Here is a 21,910-nt window from a genome sequence, read left to right as displayed (position 1 = left end):
AGCACTAAGATGTAAATAGAATCAAGAGCCTACGGCCATGCTAGTGGCTCTGTGAGGCTATACTGAGCTAAATGCTAACTTCATGCTTACATGCTGATGTTTAGCAAGTATAACCTAACACGGCAGCGGCGGATGGCCGCCCACCATTGAGTCTGGTTCTGTCTCTTAAAGGAAGTTTTTCTTCCTTGCCACTGTCACCAAATTCTTGCTCATGGTGGGATTTGATGGGTCTCGGTAATTAATATTATAAAGAGTACGGTCTAGAAAGGAAAAGCGCAATGAGATAACTTCTGTTATGAATTAGCGCTATATAAATAAAATTGAATTGAATTGAATAACGTTTGCCATGTTCACCATGTAAGTTGAGCATGCTAATAGTTGCCTATTAGCAATAAACACAAATACAGCTGAGGCTGATGGGAATGTCATTAGTTTTACAAGTATTTGGTCGATCTGATGATGGTGGTAGATGAAAAGTCAGAGAATCACAAGTTACTACAGTTCATCCTGAGTGGAACATGACTGTGTGTGCCAAATTATGTGAGAATTCATCCGAAAGTTGTTGAGATATTTCACACAAAAAACAGGAATGTCCACCTGCTGGTGCCACCAGAAGAAAGACAGGGCATCACCAAAGTCAGTAGGCTATGTCATGTGAACCATGAACGTCAAAAGTTTATGCCAATCCATGCAGTAGTTGTTGACATATTTCAGTCTGGACCAAAGTGGTGGCTTGAATGACCAACACTGCCTTCCATAGAGCCATGCCACTACCATTGGCTAAAAACAACAGATGTAAGCAGAGACATGTCATCAACAGGCATCATCCGTCTGCACCGTCTCAAAGATTTTACCACAATTTTTCTCACAACTGTCACCTTTCATCTGGGACAGCCCAAGTCACACACTGTTAAAGGAGCCTTAAAACAAAAGACAAGAGGTTTTGTGACTTACATAGGTTGTAGATTCTTGTTCTTCTCATAGAACATCCTCAGGTCTTGGGGACTATTGGCCTGAAAATATTAATATAGAAATTAGATGCACAGACACACACGTCTACAAACACATTTGTTACACGTTTGCTGTGCACAGTATTAACCTGGAACGGTGGCTTGCCGACCAGACACTGGTAGATGACTGTCCCTATGCTCCAGAGGTCGGCCTTGGCATCGTAGTTCTGTGACATGATGACCTCTGGGGCCTGTGGGAGGAGAGGTCACAAGTAAAGATCCAGAGCAGGGAGAGTTATGCAACATACTGCTGAGAAAGCTGACAGGTCATTTTAAAATGACTGACCTCAGCTGCAATTCTAGACACACACAAAACATATACAGTAACAGTAACACACTGACCATGTACATGGGTGACCCACATAGTGTGGCTGCCATCATATTGCTCTGGAGGTACCGTGCAAAGCCAAAGTCAGCTGCAGGATGGAAGCATGAAACAAAAAAGTTAATACACTATTGTTGGACTCTGAAAAATGCCTGGAGGACAAACACTGGGAACAGTAACACATGTATAAAATAGTCTTGCACTCAAAACAGAGCTAAGACAGTGATGGAAAACGCCATCAGTGTTGTTAGAAATGCATTAATTACAATACTCTAGTTCCCAAAATAAGATGTTTGCCTGTGGACAGCTATTTGTTTGATAGTCAAGGTTATGTGCACAGAAAATGTTTGGCAGATAAAATGATCTCTTCCATGCCCAGTGCACTTTTGCCTCTCATTCTGCTTCTGACTAAAAGTATTTCACTGCACAACAAGACATATTATTTGGCAAAAGTAAGACCAACTAAACTCCCGCAGCATGACTTAAGAAGCTGTTTAAGAATTTCCAAAAATATTGTAACTATAAATTTGGATTCAATAGATGTTCTACATTGTTTTTATTTCAGCCCTCTGACGGAGTTAAGGCTCGCTCAACATAGATATTAAAACTACTATGTATAAGTCTACGGTATTTTATAATCATGACAAATAATGTGTAGGCATTACATTAACAGAAAAGTTTCAGAAAACCTGTAGCACTTACAAGAAGTCACCATCCACTAATTCTAAATTCCTTTCAACATGAATAATAACACTAAAGGACTCTAATTCTGTCACCTATTTTGATGCGAATGCCACTGATGTTTGACTTCTTGCGACCCACATATGACAGCAGGATGTTTTGGGGTTTCAGGTCACGGTGGATGATTCCTTTGCTGTTGAGGATGCGCATGGCAGCGGCAATCTGCTGGAGGAAAACCCTCAGTGTGTCTTCTCTTAGCGTCCCCTTAGCTAAAGAAGAGATTCAAAAAAATGATGATAACCAAGGATCGAAATCAAAACGGTGCTGTTTGTCAGTGCACATTAGTTGATGCTAAAGCAATAGCTGAGAACTCTTGAATGGTTTTTCCCAGGGAGAGACCTGCACTCTTAAAGTTATTCTGTAGAGTTTCTGACCTATAGTAGCACTATGGAACCGGTTTTTATTAGTGGGTCCCTGTTTTGTTTGTCTCCTGCATGCACACAAGGGCGCACATGCACGCGTCATGTGCATTAACAATCCAGCCAATGGTGGGTGGCAGTAATGCGCCAACAAAGGCAAAGAAGAAGAGTGCTAGCTAGTAAACATGGATGTAAACATGAGCAATGTAACATTTTAAGAAGAAGTGGCTTTGCAAATGTTTTCTGAGGAAGGAAATGCACTCGACAGATTTGTTTGTTTGACCTCATGGATACACGCAGTGTGTTTTGGTGAGTAATACTGAATGTAAACATAACGTTTTCAAGGAAAATCCACAGGGCACGTTTAAGCAAATCTGCTCATTAAGATGCACCTTCTTGCGTATCGTTTTCCTGGATAACTGTCTTAAGGCTGGCCTATTGATCTCATTCAGGTGCTTCCTGCTGCCTAATGAAGCACATTAATGACTAGTTTCCTTGGTCTGCACTCACATGATGCAGAGTCAAGATTTAAATACAAGAAAAAAACATGCAATAACTCAACATCATTTTGCACTGCAGCTGCTCTTACATCGTAAATACAGAAAGCAACCACAACTCCACAAAAGGTGCTTATCAGCCTCACTTGATTAAAGCTAATAATTAGCATATTATAGTAATAATCCTGAAGTAAATAGTGTAAATTGAGGCAGCGAAGGTCCTATTCCCTGGTGGTAGTGAAATAAGTCTAATCCAATGTGAGACTAAGAGGATTCCTCTCTCTCTCATTCTCGTTCTCCCTCTCTTTATCAAGCCATTGTGAATACAGTGTAGGCATAGATCAAACCAGTAAGCTTATCAACATTAATCTAGGATTTGGGGGATTAGCTGCTGTCTGCCTACTACAGTGGACAACTTCTAACATGGAAAAGTTTTGTAAGTAGTAGAATCATTCACTAGAGAGATTCTCTTATATGACGTAAGATGGTCGTTACCTATGCAGTGCTCACAGCCTTGAAGTGAACATAGAAGCCCTCCACTGATTGAACACAGTCCCAATGACTGATCAAGATGGGCAGCCAGTTGGGTACAGGTGGGTCTCCAGAGCACTAAACCACTATGACCCCACAGGTTTCATTTCACAACTACCAGTGTTACTCAAGCAGAGACTCCTGACCACCCTGCCACCGATGGGGCTGACCCATTCTGGAAACTGCAAATGTGGACATGTGGGGCAGGTACATTATCCAAAAGTACATTGATAAGAGAGCTGTTCCACTCACACAATCAGTGTTTTTAAATGGAACCGAGGTGTAAACACCTGTGGTTATTCTAACAGATGTATTGGCAAACTGCCATTCATTTGGAGGGATTGGAGATTCAAGAAGCCAACCTGATTTTAACTCTGTGAAACTATATAATAACTCTCTTTGGATACTCAACATCTACGTCGAACATGTTGAAGCTCTGAAGCTCAAATGCTGTGAGGAGATAGGGACAGACACCCTGAAGCTTTCAGGAAAACTGTTCAGTTTAGTATCCAAATAAAGAATGTGCATTCAAAAACAAGGACGTTTTGATGGTGTATGTTTAGCTACTGTAAGTGGAATAGCTATTGTACATCAATTATAAAGATTTGACTCAAGTCCACTTACTAGATTGTTTTTCACGAGCTTTCATCCAAATCACCACATGTGATGTGGCTGAAAAGGGCTGTAACTAAAAGTTACGGGAAAAAATCTAGTAAGTGGACCTTGAGTTAAGATTTTTGTGTCAAACTATTTCCAAGGTCAAGAATGAACCTTCAAGCTCAATTATGAAGATAATTAAAGTGCAGGTATAAACAGGTATTTATCAGCAGGCACTGATATGTTGCCTAGATGGCATCTTATCACTAAAAGTCAAGTTCAAACAATCTGTAAACAGCAAGTATTTAAGTTATTATGGTAGTGAAACACAGCGTTCTTTAGCAATGTGTCTTGTGTTTAATCAATGTTTTGCATAATGTCTTTCATAAGGGACTGTGTACACGTTTGAGGAAGAGACACTATTTTCATTAAATCCTAGGTTGTTGACTCAGTCAGGAATGCCTTTCACTCCCAGGATTACTAAGGGATATGGATTTAATAACTGTCTGTTATCGACACTGCAAAAACATAAACACGGAAGTTGACATTCTGGTTTTCTCACTTGCAGCTGTCAGAGTGAGACATCCTACGCCTATGATGTCACTGACAACATAAAGATGGCTATACCCCAGTGGTAATGCAAAACTAGTGGGCAAAAAAGTAAAGTAATGGGGGGTCTTTTTTTGTTTCACTAGTGTTAACATTAACATGCTACATCTCAGACTTTGATGAAATCTACACATTCCAATGTAACTGACAAGACCAAGGGGATGACGTATCGTTGGGGACATGTATACATGGATTGTTTTATGTTCTTCATTTTTACTTTTAGGTATTTGGGGGTTCTGAAACATGTAAAAGATAACTTCCAAACATCGCTTTCACTGTCCATTTCAGCTTAAACTGACTTGTTTCTCTACAGCCAGAAATGCTGACCTTTGTTATAAACTATTACAGTGGCATAAACAACGTGCTGACTGCCTCTAAACTAGAGAAGGAACCCTTTGTGCAAAGATGTAGTTATTCCCACACACATACACCCCCCATATAGAAAACATGAAGACATACAAATACTCGCTCGCACACACACCCTTTTTAACATCCTCACATGATACAGACTTACATTATTGCAAAAACTATCCATCACACAAAGATAATAAATGCACAATCACATGCACAAATTCCCACACCTACACTCATTAACAGCTGCAGTCACATGGCTTTTCCTCCTCTGCAACATTACTAACTTTGTTTTGATGAACAATAATCTGTGTGTGTGTGTGTGTGTGTGTGTGTGTGTGTGTGTGTGTGTGTGTGTGTGTGTGTGTGTGTGTGTGTGTGTGGCAGACAGATTAGTGTGATGCTTACCTTGCAGATAGTCGGCAAGATCACCTCCGTTACAGTACTGTGTGTGGAGAGACAAACAATCACTATCAGCAACAATTAAAATCAGGTTCAACAATGTCAAGCTGAGAAGCACATTTTGGTATTATGAGTGCGAATGTGTGTGAGTGTGTTTGTGTATATGTGCACGAGTGTTTGTTCAAATCCTAGCCCAGATAATGGCAGGCTCATCAATTAATCTGCTGAATGTCTGTAGCTGTATCTGTGCTGAGAACCTCTGCTAGAGTGCAGTTAGTTCTCAAGAGGGACAACAAAAACAGACGGATGAGGTTGGTGTGGCAGGTTCAAAGAAAGTGCTGAAACTGCTGAGGGGATAAGCAAAGACAAGCAAGGCTGAATAAAGTTATAGCCCTCTTCCACTACATAGGACTCCTCAATGTAACCCTGCTCACCCTGGTCCTAACTTCACATACAGGTCGGTGACATATTAAAGAAAAAGCAACATAAATCCTGTTAGTAAGGTGTTTTTCCACCATAAGCTTCAGTGCTCCTTGGCATAGATTGTCCAAGTCTCTGAACTCTACTGGATGGATGAACAGCATCCTTCCAAAAGACATGACGTTTGGTGTTTTGATGATTGTGGTGGGGAGTGCTGTCTAATACACACTCCACAATCACCCATAGGTGTTCAATTAGGCTGAAATCTGGTGACTGCCACAGCTTATTTACATAATTATTTGTAATTTTCAAACTCACCAAACCATTCACAGAGCCCTTGTTTCCCGTACTGAAGCATCTGGATTCTTTATGTTTGTAGGCTTATTTATTCAGGTTTTTCCTTTAATTTGCCACCCGTCTGTATGTTTGTAACCTTTCTGCTAGTGATGGACACACTTTCAGAAGCTGTGAAAGAACGACATGACACAACACCACTAGCAGCGAGTTAATTAACATCGAATGATTCTAGTTTCTAACAACGCTAAAGGCAACAAAACATGACATTCCTGCCTCTGTCAATCAAACAAGCAAAAACAATCCCTGTTTAATTACCTGACTGTAGCCTTTTAAGGCACTGGTTGACTTCACCTTCATATGAAGAATTCAATTAAGACTTTCGCAAAGCTTCACACTTAAATGGTAGCAGAATTTAAAGACAAACCACAGAGAGGTGTGCAGTTAGCTATCTATCATGTTGCCATGCTGGTTCGCTTACAGTTTACACCCAAGTTAACCGAGCCCAATTCAAAGTATGCTTGCTGCTGTATGTTGGCAAGACAAACATCTTCCTTCCCTTCAAACACAGTTCCAACAAATCAATAGATTTTTACCATGTGTTTACCGAGTGTTCAAAGGGCACAGTATTCTTTCCATTTAGATTACAACTTGCTCGGTGCACTCATCTCTTCAGAACACTTTCATCTGATACTTCCACCAATGTTTGAGTAAGACAAGCCTTTTCCTGCTAAGCAAAACATGAGGCATCAGCATTGATTCAGTCAGACTGAGGTTCACGCTTCAAAGTGCAAGGGCATGGCCCTCGCAGTTTTCCTTAAACCATTTGATAGCTGAAAATTAAAAATATAACCATGAAAAGCCAATTATCTAAAACAACCAACATAATGAGAGAATAGTGTAAAGTAGATACCCTGAAATTAATATAATCTAGTTATATGGCCAAACACATCAGATTCCAAAGGATTATTAATGGAGTATACTGTAGAGCTGTCTAAACATAGACCAAAACAAGATTTTAAGCTAAGGCTTTCGGGGAACACGACCCCTAGAACAACAGCAATGAAGCCTGCTTAAAAGGTGACGAACACACACTGACAGCCAGTGTTGGGGGTAAGCCATTACTCCATAATGAAAACAAAGTAACCAATTACATTGAAAACAAACTTTTTAACATAACGCGAGTGACAACACATGAGAGGAGAATATGAGTTGAGAAAGTCACGTTTCTATATTTACCTCCATGACCAGGAAAACATAGCTGGGTGTTTCCTGGAAGAGAAGAGACACAGAATCAGTTACAGAAGCCATTTATCCTGGAGCAGCGGTTAGCTCGACCACACAACCATAAGGAATGGCCACTGGAAAAAAATCCAAAGTACATAACACCAGCATGCCATCTCTGAACATGTATTTTGTCTCATAAACATGTACTTGATGAGTCAGTGACTAAACTCGGGAACAAAAAGTCATTTTTACACATTCCTGTTCACGTTTCCACTACATCTGAAGAAGTGTGAAGATTAGGCAAATTAGACCGATAAAAGGTTAAAACCAATGTTTCATTTAGACGAGTCAGGAAGTCAAACTACATATAACTTGGTTTTTAACAGCATTTAACATCATAAGAAACCTTCATCCCTTGTCCTAATGATACTAGTGGCTAGTGGTTTCGACCAATCGGCGATATTCAGCTCTGCCAACTGCCCCAATAGTTCCTAGTCTACTAAAAAAGTCGATTAGTCGGTTAACAGAAAATTAATTGCCAACTATTTTGTTGAATGCTTGAATGTTTTAGTAATTTTTCCAAGCACAAACACCAACATTCCCCGGTTGCAGCTTGTCAAATAAGAGGATTTGCTGCTTTTAACTGTCATATAATGACAGTAAACTGAATATTGTTGGGGCTTGGACTGGTGACCAAGTAAAATGAATTGGAAAAGGAATTTGAAGATTACACTTTGGACTTGGATTTTTCACAATTTTTCACTATATTTATCAATTAATCAAGAAAATAATCAGCAGATAATCACTGCAGCCCTAATGTACTTGTTTAAACAAAGAAGCCTGCGACTCTAGTTTGGGAACCAGTTAAACATATGGAATTAGTATCTTACAGAGCCAAAGAAGATGGAGTAAAATGACAAACCATCTTGTATAACATTACCATATTGTTGTAGTATTATCAAACTTATTATTGGTATTTATTTAAAACATTGTATCTGGCTCATAACATTGGGTAATGTAGAGTAGTACAAGTTACTATGCTTAGTGATTGAAATGCATCAATTTGAACATATTTCAAATTGGGCCTACAGTATATATATTATATCAGCATGGGAAACAAGTACATATTTTGTTTGCTGAGTAATCTGCTTGTACAATGAATGAACGGGAATGACTCAGAGCTAGATGAGACTGACATCAGCTTCAGCACAGATTAGCATTTCTAGCAAGCAGAAAACAACAACAAAAAGTAATCCAGTATTTTTCACAGCCTTCAAACCATTCCACATATAAACAAAGACTAGGTGACCGTGGTCTGACCACTAGCTGCAGCATTGTGCCACCATGCAAGTCAACTGACGTGTGCCCCCAGGCTAAAGGGCTTGTTTGTTTGGTAGGTAAGTAGCTCAGTCTTTTTCAATCCTACACAGTGTTTTCTCCAACTGGGCAGGTGGTAGAGGGGGATGGGCCACCAGTATCTGTTCTGACTGTATGTGTGTGTGTGTGTGTGTGTGTGTGTGTGTGTGGGGGGTGTCTAGAGGGTTTACATAATAATGAGGATGTATTCTGCAGCCTGGAGAAGATTTTTGGCGGGGGGTAGCACTGGGGGGCAGAGTCACCATGGAAGGGGTATCCACTACGTCACTGTCCCATCACAAAACACACAGATGTAGATGCCAGTGATGACTGTCCATCGTCACTGAAGAACATTCTTACACAATCACAAACTTGGGTGTCCACTACCTAATGTCAAAGTGATAAACAAATAGCAGAGACTGAGTCCCTCTAAGAAAAGCTGCTTCCTGGAGAAACATTTATTTTACTCAGTGTGTGTTTTGGCACTTACACATGTTGTCATCTCTGCCTGCTGCAGTTGCCTCAGTTTGGTTTGTTGCTTAATTGCTAAGAAGTGAGATGAATTTCAAGTGGCAGGTGGTGACAGCAGAACATAGGGCAGCCTTTGTTTGTGAGGGCTTAGAAGAAGTAGCAGCTCACAGTTATGAAAGTGACAACTGCTCCAACTGTTTACATGAACAAATGTGTTCTAGAAGGTACTGTTCACACATTGGCTGCATCTGAAATAAAAATCGGTGGACATTGGACATTGATGGCTAGCTGCCAGATGAGGGCTGGGCTCCAAAACGTTCTGTTCCAGCACAAAATATTCCCAAACAACTATGATATAAATAGCCCCCCTGTCATCATAACCTTGTCACGCTCATGTAACGTTTAGAAGCTGTTTCACAAGCAACCAAATCTGCAGGCTGGACAGACAGATGAAAGGATTTTATTGTCATCAGATATGAAAACTGACAACACAATACACAGGCACTGAAAAGTAGGTGGCATACACACAAACACAAAAATCCTCTGGACTGCCAAGAGTCAATGTGAGCCAAATCAACACGGTGTCTGGTTAGTCGTTCAGTTATTGCGTCACACTCCAACTCCAGGAGCACAAGGTTATGTAACAATATGGGGGATGGGATATGGCCAAACTCGAGAGGGTGGAGGTGGGGACTCGGAGTGGAGTGTGTGTGTGTGTGTGTGTGTGTGTGTGTGTGTGTGTGTGTGTGTGTGTGCGCGCGCACACACTGGCAAGGGGGGAGGTTAAGCATTTGTGGAGAGCCGCCATGCTTTTGTCACGCAAGCGACAAGAGTAATCTGGGGGACTGGTGATTAAACTGGTGCCATTTAGTAAAGTCTGTGCTTTGACATAACAGCAGCACACAATGACAGATGGCTGTCAGTGACAGCAGCAAGAAAACACAAATTATGTGCTGAGGACAAAAGGTGAGGATTGCTTGTTGATTTTCAGTGTGGCTGAATCTTGGGTAATAAGGGGAGGATGTTTATTATTTTATAGATGTACAATTTGTTATTACACAAATGTGCTGATATTGCCACAGAGTACACACATACATTCCTCATGCTTCAGTCAAGCTTGGAAAGGAACAGGACGTCCAATCAATCAGCTATCAGATGTCAGGTCATGTAATGAGACATAGCAATAATACATTTTCACCGTAAACACCAAGACAGTGAAATACAGAAATGTTTATGTAATTATTTCATCTGTATTCCAAAATGTTGTAAGGCCCAGAGTTGTATTACAGTCCTCAAGAACATTTGAGAAACATGTGTACTGAAGATCATGTGTTTGCTCATGCTTATGTGCTGATCAAACATGTTATACACTAAGCACATGTTCCATCCAGATGACTGGGTGTGTGTGTGTGCCAGTGCCTCAGTGAGCAGTAACAGTTTTTTCCTCTGAGCGTCTGTCCCAGCCACTTAAATGTCTGGAAAGCAAAGCACTGTAAAGGAATGTGGGGGCCGGGGAGGTTCATACTGCAGGCTTTCTAGGAAAACTCACTGAGCTCCAAAAATCCCCCCTGAAAGTATCCAAGAGCATGTACCGCCCCTCTTTTTCTTTTCACCTCTCTTCAGGTCAATCCTGCCTCAGTACCTTGTGTAATTAGAACACACGCACACGTGCACATACACGCACACACACACACACACACACACCAGGCTGGGGGCCCCTCTCCAGGCTAGAACACAATGTTCCTGAGGAGCAGCATTAGCTTTTGAGAAGAAGGCTTACAAACAAAAACACAAAACAAACCTCCACCCCCCTCTTCCTCTGTTTACCTTCATACCAACTTTTTATCTCCACCAATTTATTTAGGTTTCTGTTTTTGTCAAAAACAGAGCAAATAACCAACAATAAATTGTTGGTTGTGCAACACCCTCATGGATACTACATCACCTACGAAGTGCCACCTCATTTACTGATTAAATCATAGGTTCATACGCAAAGGAATGTTAATCCCAAAATAGAATTCTGATGTACATCAATGTTCATACTTTACCATGCCAACTGAGCAGACTAGATCCACTAGGAAAGACATTGATATGTAGCTGAAAGCTCTGGAAAAAACTAGTAGATGGATCTTGAGTTAAGATTATTTTGTACCATTTCCAAAGTTAAGAATTAACCTTCATGATCATCAAAATACATTTTTTGGATTATATTACCTACCTACTCTATGACAAGTAGGCACATTTCATCTACTTATTAGCTTTTTCCAGAGCTTTCAACTGCATCTCAGTTTTCCTCAGCAAAGTTGCTTCGTTGTCATTATTATTATTTATTCTCAAAATGAGAAGAGATGATTTATGCCAGATTTAGCTATCTGCAGTCCCTGGGCAGGTACACACAGAACAATCACAAGACACTAAAAACATGCATCAAGACATGCAGCACCATTACTTTATACATCACATTATAATTAACAGCATGTGTTGTGGGCTACTCATAATGATTTAAAGGCAAATTTTGCAGCATTTGGCAGTTGGGTGGAATTTCAAATTCTGGCCACCTCGGATGGGTAGCGAAGCCGTACTGTGCAGCATGAGTGAGAGAGAGAGGGGAGAGAGAGAGAGCCATAGAGCCCTGACACAGGACATCTTATAATTAGACCCGTCTACATCACACTGCTGCAGCTTGCTTAACATTCAGCATAAACAAAGCTTGATAACACGGGGAGCTGCTCAGCTGTGTGCTCAGACTGTCATTAAAAGCAGCAACAGAGTAGGGCTCCTCCTAACTACAGCGGAAATAAGGACCTGCAATCTGTCATGGGTGCACATACTCCCACATCCAGCCCTGCAGTCTTTTGTCAATGCACAGCTATTCTGAGAGGCAGGCAGGTAGCTGGTACTTCTTTACCCACTGAAGCAGTTGGTGATTCACACAGCCTGAGGTTTACTGCATTCACAAAAGCTGGAAGAGGCCATACAAGTGTACATGAAGGTTTTATAAAGCAACATTTAAGACATTTTAAAACACTTTTAATGCTTTAACCTACTAGTTATATCTTCTTATGAAACAACCCATTTAATGACATTTGCCTAATCAGTTTGCCTTACTTTTTATGTCTAACTCAGCTAAATATTCCCGAAATGTGCAGGGCTAAGGAGTCCTGAGAAAGAACTGTGATTGTTTTCTTTTGTGCATTCAGCAAAGAGCACAAGAAGTGCTGAGGTAGTACGGTAGGGTGTTAACATATTATGTCACAATGTGATGTTAAGTGAATAAATACCTCCATTGTGAAACTAAATCAAACATACAAAAGAACATAAGCAGTTCTACTCAGTGTTTATTCAGTGTTCAGACCAACACAATGCAGTCTAGTCTATATGGTGCTGGTATACACAAGCAGCAGCAGCAGTGTGAATAGAAACATAGTCAGCTGTGGTGTGACTTTGAGTGGGCTTAGAGGGGAAATTATAGAGTCAAGTTTATAATTTAGGATTGGGTTTAAGGTTAAGCAATACAACAAACTAGAGCTGAAAATCTGGTCCATAACCAAATCTAACTGTTGTCCCCTGGAACAGATGCTGATACAACCAACACTGAATAGCATTATAGCACCTAAATCTGCTTAATATGACTATATCTTTGTTATATTTTCAAAATGGCTTTGAAGATATATCAGTTTCATATACATGTTTTTATTGTAATAACCCTACTGTGAAAATTCAGTGCTTGTTTGGGTTGAACTTCTCATCATCCTGCTTATTGCCATCTGTCAAATGCTTGCTGGCATCCTGTTAGCTACATGTGATACTACAGCCACGCTAACAGCTCTGTGAGTCGGTGTGAGCACAGTAGTGCTTTGAGGGAAATGCTAACATCAGCATGCTAACATGTGGATGCTTAGAGGGTATAATGTTTGCAATGTTCACCATCATAGCTTAGCATGTTAGCATTCTTACATCTGCTAATTAGCAATAAACACAAAGTATAGCTGAGGCTGATGGGAATGTCATTAATTTTGCAGTTATTTGGTCGAAAGGCAAAGGAAAGGCAAAGATAAGGCATTTAACAAATTTAAGTTTTGATCCGATCATGGCGCTAGACGAAAAGTCAGAGGATCACTAAAGTCATTACATTACATCCTGTGGGGAACATAATTATCTGCCCCAAATTTCATGCCAATCCATCCACTAGTTGATGAGCTAGTTCACTCAAAACCACAAATGTAAACCTCATGGTGGAGCTAGAGGAAAGGTCAGGAGAACACCAAGATCAATAGGATTCATCCTCTGGGAACCATGAATGTCTGTACAACATTTCATAGCAATCCATCCAATAGTTGTTGAGATATTTCAGTCTAGACCAAAGTGGTGGAATGACCTACCGACAGACCAACAGACATTGCTACTCTGCTAGTGTGGCTAAAAATTAGTCTGATCCCAGCATTGACCTAATCTCCATCCCTAGTCTTAAAAGCAGACTCAACTGCACACAGTCTTTGAATTAGCTATAGTCAAGGACAAGGAAATGGAGTTCAAGCTGTGTGTGTCAGTACCTGCAGCCCTGAACCAGGTGAACCACCGTGTTAGCAGCATCATGCTTATCAAAAGGTCAAACACTCTCACCATCATCACCCTTTATGAGGCCTCTATTGACTCAGAGACTTGCCCTTTCCCAGCAGCCATCAACTGCCAGCAGGCCTACCAGAAACCACCCATAGTGTATACAACAGACATGTCAGAAGGCTGGGCTTTAAATAGGTAACCTATATGCTGTTGGCAAAGGCAAGAACATCGGCAGACTTCTGGTAAATCTAGGTCATTTCAGCTATATTGTACATACTTTTTCTAAGATTTTTTCATATTTTTACTGTCAAGTTTTCTATTTTCTATTTATACTTCTTGACTTTTGTTTTTTTAATCTTCCCCCCCCCCCCCTTACTATGTTTATTATTATGCACCAATATACCAAAGCAAATTCCTTATGTGTGTAAATCTACTTGACAATAAATCCAATTCTGATCCAATTCAGATTTTCAACACAGATACTTACTGTTTGTATCAATTGTTTAACGAAGATCTTTTCATGCCTGTCCAAATGCTGGAAGGCTAGACATGACTAGACAGTTGCACAAACCAGCTCGGATTACATTTCCTGTTCTGTTGAGTAAACACAGTCATATAGCACATGGTTCCAACAACAAAAATAGCTGATGAGGCTGGGAAGAAGCCAACTGGGGATCCAAGGAGTGATGATAAATGGCACCATGGGGAAAGGAGAAAATAGAAAAAGTGAGCTAAATATACTAAATAAACAAGAAATGGAAACAATAAAAAAAGAGGGAAAGAAAAGTGACAGCTGCAGTGACAGTCTTGGTTACCAAAGGACTGCAACACACCAGATGATATTAATAGTCACCAATAGTATTTTTCCACCAAGTTAGCTCCGATTCTTGGAACCTTCGTGCTATCTAGTGAACCAGCCCGCGTTTCCACCAGTTTTGAGCGGAACCATTGTAATCAAGGATGTGTCAACAGACGGTGTTGCACAATGCGACAATCTATAGAATATGACACGCCCACTTCGGTTCACAAGGAAAACCTGCTATTTTTTGGTTCCAACTTTTTGGGTTCCGAACTAATTTATTTATTTATTAATTTATTTTTTTTTTTTCCGAAATGATCCGAACAGTTCAAAATTAGGCCTACAAGAGAGGAAATGCAAACCATTACACTGGCTAACAAAAGACAGACAAATACTGCAGGACAGAAAAAAGAAAAGCCAGCTGGTAAGAAAAAGAGACAGTGAGACACTGTGCCTAAAGCTTCGCTAGACCAGCCAAGTGAATGTTACAGGCAACAGAGGCAGAGGTGACCGAAAGCAGACAAACAAAATCAAGAAACAAAGAGAGGAAGTCCATGAAGAAACTAACTCAAACCACACAATTGACAAAGTGGGCTTTGGAGGACTGAGAATGCATCAAAACAAACACAGCAGCAGTATCTGTCTGGTCTTAAGGTTGGGTGACAGGCCACATACAGTTGCCAAGTCCACTATTGATATCTACATTTCTTTTTGGGTAATTTATCCCGATATTCTTCATTTTGGTGATATAAATATTGTCTTCCTGAAGCATCATGCCTGAGGCAAATAATCAATCTCTAGCCTAATAAATACCACGTTAGTCCAAATATAATACAAATAATACAATCCTGATTATAAGCCTTTTATTTGTCTTACAATCAGCCAATACTATATTCTTATGCATTACAGGAATACTTCAACATTTACACTTATTCCCTTTCTTGCAGAGTCAGATGAAGATCAACACCACATACTCATGTTTGTCTTTTCAACATGAAGCTACTTCCAGCAACAAGCTAGCTTAGCTTAGCATAAAGACGGGAAACAGGGGGAAACAGCAAGCCTGGCTTTGTCCAAAAGTAATGGCACAGTAAGTCTCCACTGGTTGCACATATGTTGTTTTTACACTTTTTTTTTGGGGGGGCTTTTTGTACGGATTAAACAAACGAGATATAAATTGTTAATAAGTGAGCTTTTGAGGTGCTGGCAGGTGGATTTTGTTACCTTTGAACAGAGCCAGGCTAGCTGTTTCACCCTGTTTTCAGTCTTTATGCTAAGCTAAGCTAACCGGCTGCTGGCTGTAGCTTCAGTTTGAATGGAGAGATATGAGTGTGGTATCAATCTTCTCATCTAACTCTCAGCAAGAAAGTGAATTTCCCAAAATGCCGAACTGTTCCTTTCAACAATCCATTTTGGCAGAATGATATAAACTTATTTGGACTCCCCATGAAATCACCTTCCAGTAGCATGCATTCATACACTGTCATTATGACTTGCACCATCTGTTTCCTTTCTGCTACTATCTCTAAAAATATATAAAAAATGCATACGCTGTCTATTATTTGAGTCACTCTAGCTTTCTTATAAAGCTGTGTTCTTGTTAAAGAAATAATTATAAACGAACATGTTCTTTGAGGTTATGATTTTTCTTTTTTCCTGCATTTTGAATAGGACTCAATCAAGGAACAAAAACAGTTGATTTAGTTGAATATAAAAATCAAGAACCAGTTCTTAAAATCCTAATTATACTGTACGTTTCTTTAAGTCTCGTCACTGATGGGAGCCACCTATTCTACTGTATCCTGTCTGCTGACTTATGACTGGGCTCCTCAGCCATCTGCCTCTGGAATAGGTTATTACATCAGCAGGACTGATGGAGGGATGAGGAGATGGTTGGAGGAGTGGAAGGGTGGATGGACTGATCAGCAGGGTCCCTGTGGGAGGCTTATGCAAACACAGGAAGTACCACTACTAGGTGGGAAGTGCTTCATCATCACTTCAACTGTTTCTGCCTCACTCCCCATTTCTCCCCTTGTATCTCCGTATTGGAAGTACACTCAAATGTAAGGCCGTTTTAATAGCCAATTTTGGACACTATAACAAACACTTAATTTCTACTATATCTGCTGTTTAGGACTTTTGTGACAGAAAATATAAATGGAGCAGCAGTTTGAAGAGGGGAGACATTCAGAATTTTCAGAACTCTCGACAGAACCACAGCTATCTTTAATTGTGTGAGAAACGTAATTAAAAAGTCCATGTAGATCCAATAATAGTTTTATTTGAAAAAGTACAAATACAAACATCTGTTTAAGCTGTGTGGCTGCAAACCATAAAGGCAATCAGAACCTCTCACAACGCCCACCATCAGACAGAAACGAGCAACCCATCTCTGTGTAGAACAACAACAACATCGCTAATGGACTACAACAGTATAAAAAACAGGACCAGTGATAAATGCTAGAGATAGTAATCTTTTACAGTGCAATTTTCTGCCTCTAGCAATGAGTATATATTTTCAAAACACTTTTTTCATCCACCGGGGTCTGAAGGTGGATGTGCCAGAAATATGTGATATGGGACTCTGTCAGATGCCAAGCTCCCAGCCAGAAGACAAAGGGGATTTGAACTGTGTTTGTGCTCATTTAACATGTCAGCACTGGCCCTCAGATGGGCATCAACCAGTGTACTGTATATGTGACAGTGTACGGACAGTATGGCCTTTCAGATTCAGCACAATGCACTCTTTTCCACTGAGTCATACTTCATACTTTCCACAGGCTTCACAGAATGGCCAAAAGCATTAAAAGTGGTTTGTTTGGGTGATGTAGTCTTGTAAAATGTATTCTTAGAAATGCATGAACTTTTTAACATCCAGCTCTCTGCACTCCCAATGTGCGTAAGAACCATGGAAAGGCAGTTTTGGGGTGTCCGTTTTGAGAAGCCATTCCCCAAGATGATGGACAGAGGGACGGAACAATCATTGCAGTTGGGCAGTGTGTTATTTACTATACAGTATTACTAAATATTCTAAAGCCTCAATACCAGAGTTCATGGCTTATATGCAATAATGCCAATGCCCTTTTCTCAGAAATTAAAGCCTGTTTATCTACTGTAAATTATCCACCTCAGGTTGAATGACTTTAGCTGTTCTGTAGATGCCTGCAGATGAATACAAACAGATACTTAACTAGTCATGTCCATAGTTGCATTTAAATCTCATCTCATCAACCCGTTTGATCCACCAGGGATGTGCTAATGACAAATATTTTAGTCAGTATTTTGCTTGAAGTCAACTTCAAAGAATTTGAAAGTTCATCTGTATCTAGAAAACCAGACAAATGTAATGTAGTGATACACATTTAGTGAGAATAACCACAGTGCTATGAGACTTAAAATTACTTTATCATGGTTCTAATCATTACATTCGTGCATACAAACTGCTGGTATGTTGAATCAATTAAACAAGTAACGCAGAAGATATCAGAAACTGATCCTGTTGATAGCTCTCAGTCTCCCCTTTACTGGGCTCAGCCCTGAATGTCCAGAGATCCTGAATAAAGTGATTAAGACGGATGTTTAGCTACAACGTACCATGCTGGTGTTTTTAAAACAGCAAAAAGATGCAATCTTGACCAACTTTTTAAATATCAAAACAGTACAAAGTGGTGTTTCTATATCTTTTGACCACGCATACAGACACCGGTTGTAATGCACGTATACCAGACAAAAGCCAACAGTTGATAAATCTTATGATATCTAAAAATGCCTACTAACATCACTGATTCTGACCGGGACATTTTATGTTTTAAGGGTCAACCGTTGCGCATTCTGGCTCAGACCCTGCATTGTCAGGTTTGTACCAGAAGTTGTTCACAGACTGAATTTGTAGAGGCTGAACAGCTTAACCCTAACAATTGGACTGATGGGACTGAACTGCAAAAGGATCAGGACCCTGAATCAGCCAGCTGTGTCGAAAGAGACTTTACTGCTTTACTCAGCAGTGAATGGGAGGATTTACTGCTAACCTATACTAGCCAATAGCAACATTGATCGTCTGGGCAACCTCAAAAGATTTGTGGATGTAGATTTATTTGACTAGATTCAAGTTTTTCTAACACTTGCTCCATAGATACTGTAACAGACAAGGTCTCAGATATACCTGCCTGTCTGCCACTAACCTAGCTAACGTTAGTTATATTTCTTGCTGTGTTGTTGTTCGCTCTATATCATGGTATTTGTCATGGTATTGGATTTCTCCAGGATCGCATATCCCACCTTGAAGCTTATATTCATTTCATGCAGAACGGATTTAAAAATAAATAAAAACTTACCTGGACATCGTAAAGTGCCACAATGTTTTCATGCTGCAGCTCCTGAGTAAAAACAGAACCGAAAAACAACAAGATGCATCAGCAGAGAGATTAACTAGGCTACAGCAGCTAATGGAATCACTTTCACAGATATCTGTCCTTTCTGTCAGAGGTGCAGACTCACACAAGGTCAATGTCAGATAATTCTTAAGTACAGTGAGAGGCAAGTAAGTGTCATGCTCACCTTCAGGATTTTGATTTCCTTGCCAAGAAGGATCTGGGACTTGGACAGGTTCTTCTTATTAATGCTCTTGATGGCCACCTCCCAATCTGTCTTCTGCAAGAAGAAGACAGAACACAGAGCAGGATGGAGAGGGAAAAAAAGATTAAAACAATTTAAACATCATCTTAATCCCAATGTTCTAGTATTAAAGATAAGTCTGTCCCACTATTTGATGATGTAACACCACATATTCACTTTCTACTTCTACTTTACGTATTCTTCCTGAACCATTCTTTTCAAGAGATTCAGTTTGGCATGCAACTTGTTTTGATTCAGTACGCCTTATGAACCAAATCTTTACAGTATTATTACTCTAATAGTCTTTGGTACAGCCACCCATCTATGTCGCTTGTGATCAATGTACCTAGTAGGAGACAGTCTAATAGTTGCACTCTTTAAATGCCATTTGGTGTGTGAAATAGCACCTGAAGTTTAATGTTTAATTCAATAAAAATGCAATATTTGTTTTTTACAATGTTAGCAGAGGTGGTCTTTGTATCAGTTGAGGTGGCCCACCTCCACTGTCCAACACTGTGGGAAATAGGGTTGCTACTAATGATTATTTTCATTTTTCTTGATGAAATAAATACATAATTGTCTGATAATAGTGAAAACTGCCCATCACAATTTCCCAGAGCCCAAGGTGACATGTTCACATGGCTTGTTGTGTCTGACCAACAGTCCAAAACCCAAAGGTTTACTATTATGTAAGACAAAGAAAAGCAGCTAATGCTGCTGAAAGCAGAGAAAGTTTGGTATTGCGGATAAATTGTCTTTCGATTGACTAATCGAGTTTTGTTCTAGTTGTAAACCTTGTAGTTAGCCAACCACTGTAGTTGTCGAACACTAAATCATACCATGACTGTTGTCTGTCACCTTAGTCATCACGTATCTAGTGACTGTACTGCATTCTGGCCTATTAAAGGAAACTATGAGAATGAAATTTGTCTCTGCCACTTACACTATGGATTTCTCCCTAGCAATTGTTAAAACAAATCTATTAATAAACATTTTCTGCTGTCACTCTTCACTGGGATGTAGGGCTGGGTGATAACTCAATATTATCTTTTAATGACTTTCCTGATGAGACGATGTTATCATATCATCTTATCACTTTACAAAATTCTGTTGTCCTAATGAATGACTCCAAGCATTGTGTAAACAACCAAAACTAACTAAATGAGTCACTGAAGGTTTTGTTATACAGATTTGTTTGGCTGTAACACTTATTCTACATGTGCATTGCAAATATTTGCCTGCCATGATATGTCTGATATATTTCCAAACGGAATAAATATACATATTAATATCATGATATTGGATTTTAACCATATTACCCAGCCCTACTGCAGTGGTACTTGAATTTTGAAACAATGTGATATTTAAAACACACAATATATGGGAGTGCATGCGTGTATGTGTGTGTTTAAAAGCCAAGCCTGCTGGCCTAATTACATTGTCAGCATCACTGTCTGAGAGCTGGCTAGAAAGACGGAGGAAATTTTAGCCGTCCCAATAAGGTCACTTGGGTTTCTGACAGCTAGGCTTGCGCTGAATGACATGCTGAATGACGAGGCACTCAGATGACAGCTAGAACGGGAGCCTACTTACACTAAAAGCTAAGTGAGAGGAGCGGGACATATTTTCCCTGTGCTGAGATAATGTTTCCAGATGAGCTCCTGGAGCAGGTATAAAAAGACTTTTGGAGATCACGTGAGCTCATAGGCTCTCAGGACATGTGCTGCACACGCAAACACCCAACTAAGGACACAGAAATAAACCCAGGAGAGACTGTTTCTATGCCCTTGAGAAAAACACACAGACAGTGTGGACAAACAGGAAGCTAAGAAAGGAATTCTCTGAATAAAAAGGCAAGCTTTCCAAAAGAATCTAGGTTAAAAGGAGATGTTCTTGTTCTGTGAGAGCACTCTGCCTAGAGCCTGGCATAGAATCCAGCACACGAGTGAGACTGCATGTGAGTGACATGAGTCTGTCTGTGTCTGTGTCTGTGTGTGTGTGTGTGTGTGTGTGTGTGTGCGTGCCAACTGAGCTGCATCCATACCCAGCTCACTGACAGCCTGCCCAGCCAAGTGTGACTGAGCTGCCGACACTACACCCATAGAAAAAAATCCACCCTCCTCATCCTCCAGCATGATGGAGGGTGAGGAGGAGCAGGGGTGGGGGAGAGACGTCCTATCAAACTAAACTAATGGCTCGGTAGTGCACCACATAATGGAGAGTTAAGCAGTGCAGAGTAAGCAGTTATCCTCTGCTCAGAGTCATGCTACAAAGACAGAAGCATGCTTTCATTTTTCAGAATAATGCATGATCTCATTTATGAATCACAGCCGATTATAGAGGTGTGAGCAACACAGAGATTAGCGTCAGCAACATTGCAACCAGACGTTGGCTAAAGGTGTTGTAATAGACAGCGGAAGAATGAGAGTGACAGCAGAAGACTATGACACCTACAGGAGTATCAACATACTTCACATCTTATTTGGGCAATCAAAGAAATGTGATCCTCAACAATGTTAAAATATGCTTGTCCAGAAATAGTTTAGGGCAGAGTGCATGTGAAAGGGTGGCTTCAGCTGACTGACATTTATCACACAGAGATCTGAAAAAAGTCTAGCAAGTTTATCCAGTATAATAAACGATCAGCATTTAGAAAGAGACTTATTTTGACATAAGGCATTTTAATCTGTTTCAACAGACATTCATTTCTTTTGGGATAATCAGTTTTTTTTTTGTTTTTTTTT

At 40.1% G+C, this 21,910-nt stretch overlaps 1 protein-coding gene across 4 annotated transcripts in view; it reads right to left on the bottom strand.

Moving 5' to 3' along the window:
• ulk2 (unc-51 like autophagy activating kinase 2) overlaps positions 1-21,910 on the bottom strand; it is a 41,817-nt gene that overhangs the window by 17,073 nt on the left and 2,834 nt on the right. For 2 of the 4 annotated variants that reach the window (XM_044202513.1, XM_044202515.1), the window contains exons 2-9: positions 19,110-19,202; positions 18,887-18,928; positions 7,376-7,408; positions 5,429-5,465; positions 2,112-2,285; positions 1,353-1,426; positions 1,100-1,201; positions 955-1,013 (exon numbers count right to left, since the gene is read on the bottom strand). In XM_044202513.1, coding sequence (XP_044058448.1) covers positions 955-1,013; positions 1,100-1,201; positions 1,353-1,426; positions 2,112-2,285; positions 5,429-5,465; positions 7,376-7,408; positions 18,887-18,928; positions 19,110-19,202 — 614 coding nt within the window. Of the gene's footprint in view, positions 1-954; positions 1,014-1,099; positions 1,202-1,352; positions 1,427-2,111; positions 2,286-5,428; positions 5,466-7,375; positions 7,409-18,886; positions 18,929-19,109; positions 19,203-21,910 lie in introns of those variants that run through there. The other 2 variants (XM_044202514.1, XM_044202516.1) reach the window with 2 other exon arrangements.

This window comes from Siniperca chuatsi, linkage group LG7 (assembly GCF_020085105.1).
Source record: "Siniperca chuatsi isolate FFG_IHB_CAS linkage group LG7, ASM2008510v1, whole genome shotgun sequence".
NCBI lineage: Eukaryota > Metazoa > Chordata > Actinopteri > Centrarchiformes > Sinipercidae > Siniperca > Siniperca chuatsi.
This window is presented reverse-complemented; position numbering and strand designations above follow the sequence as displayed.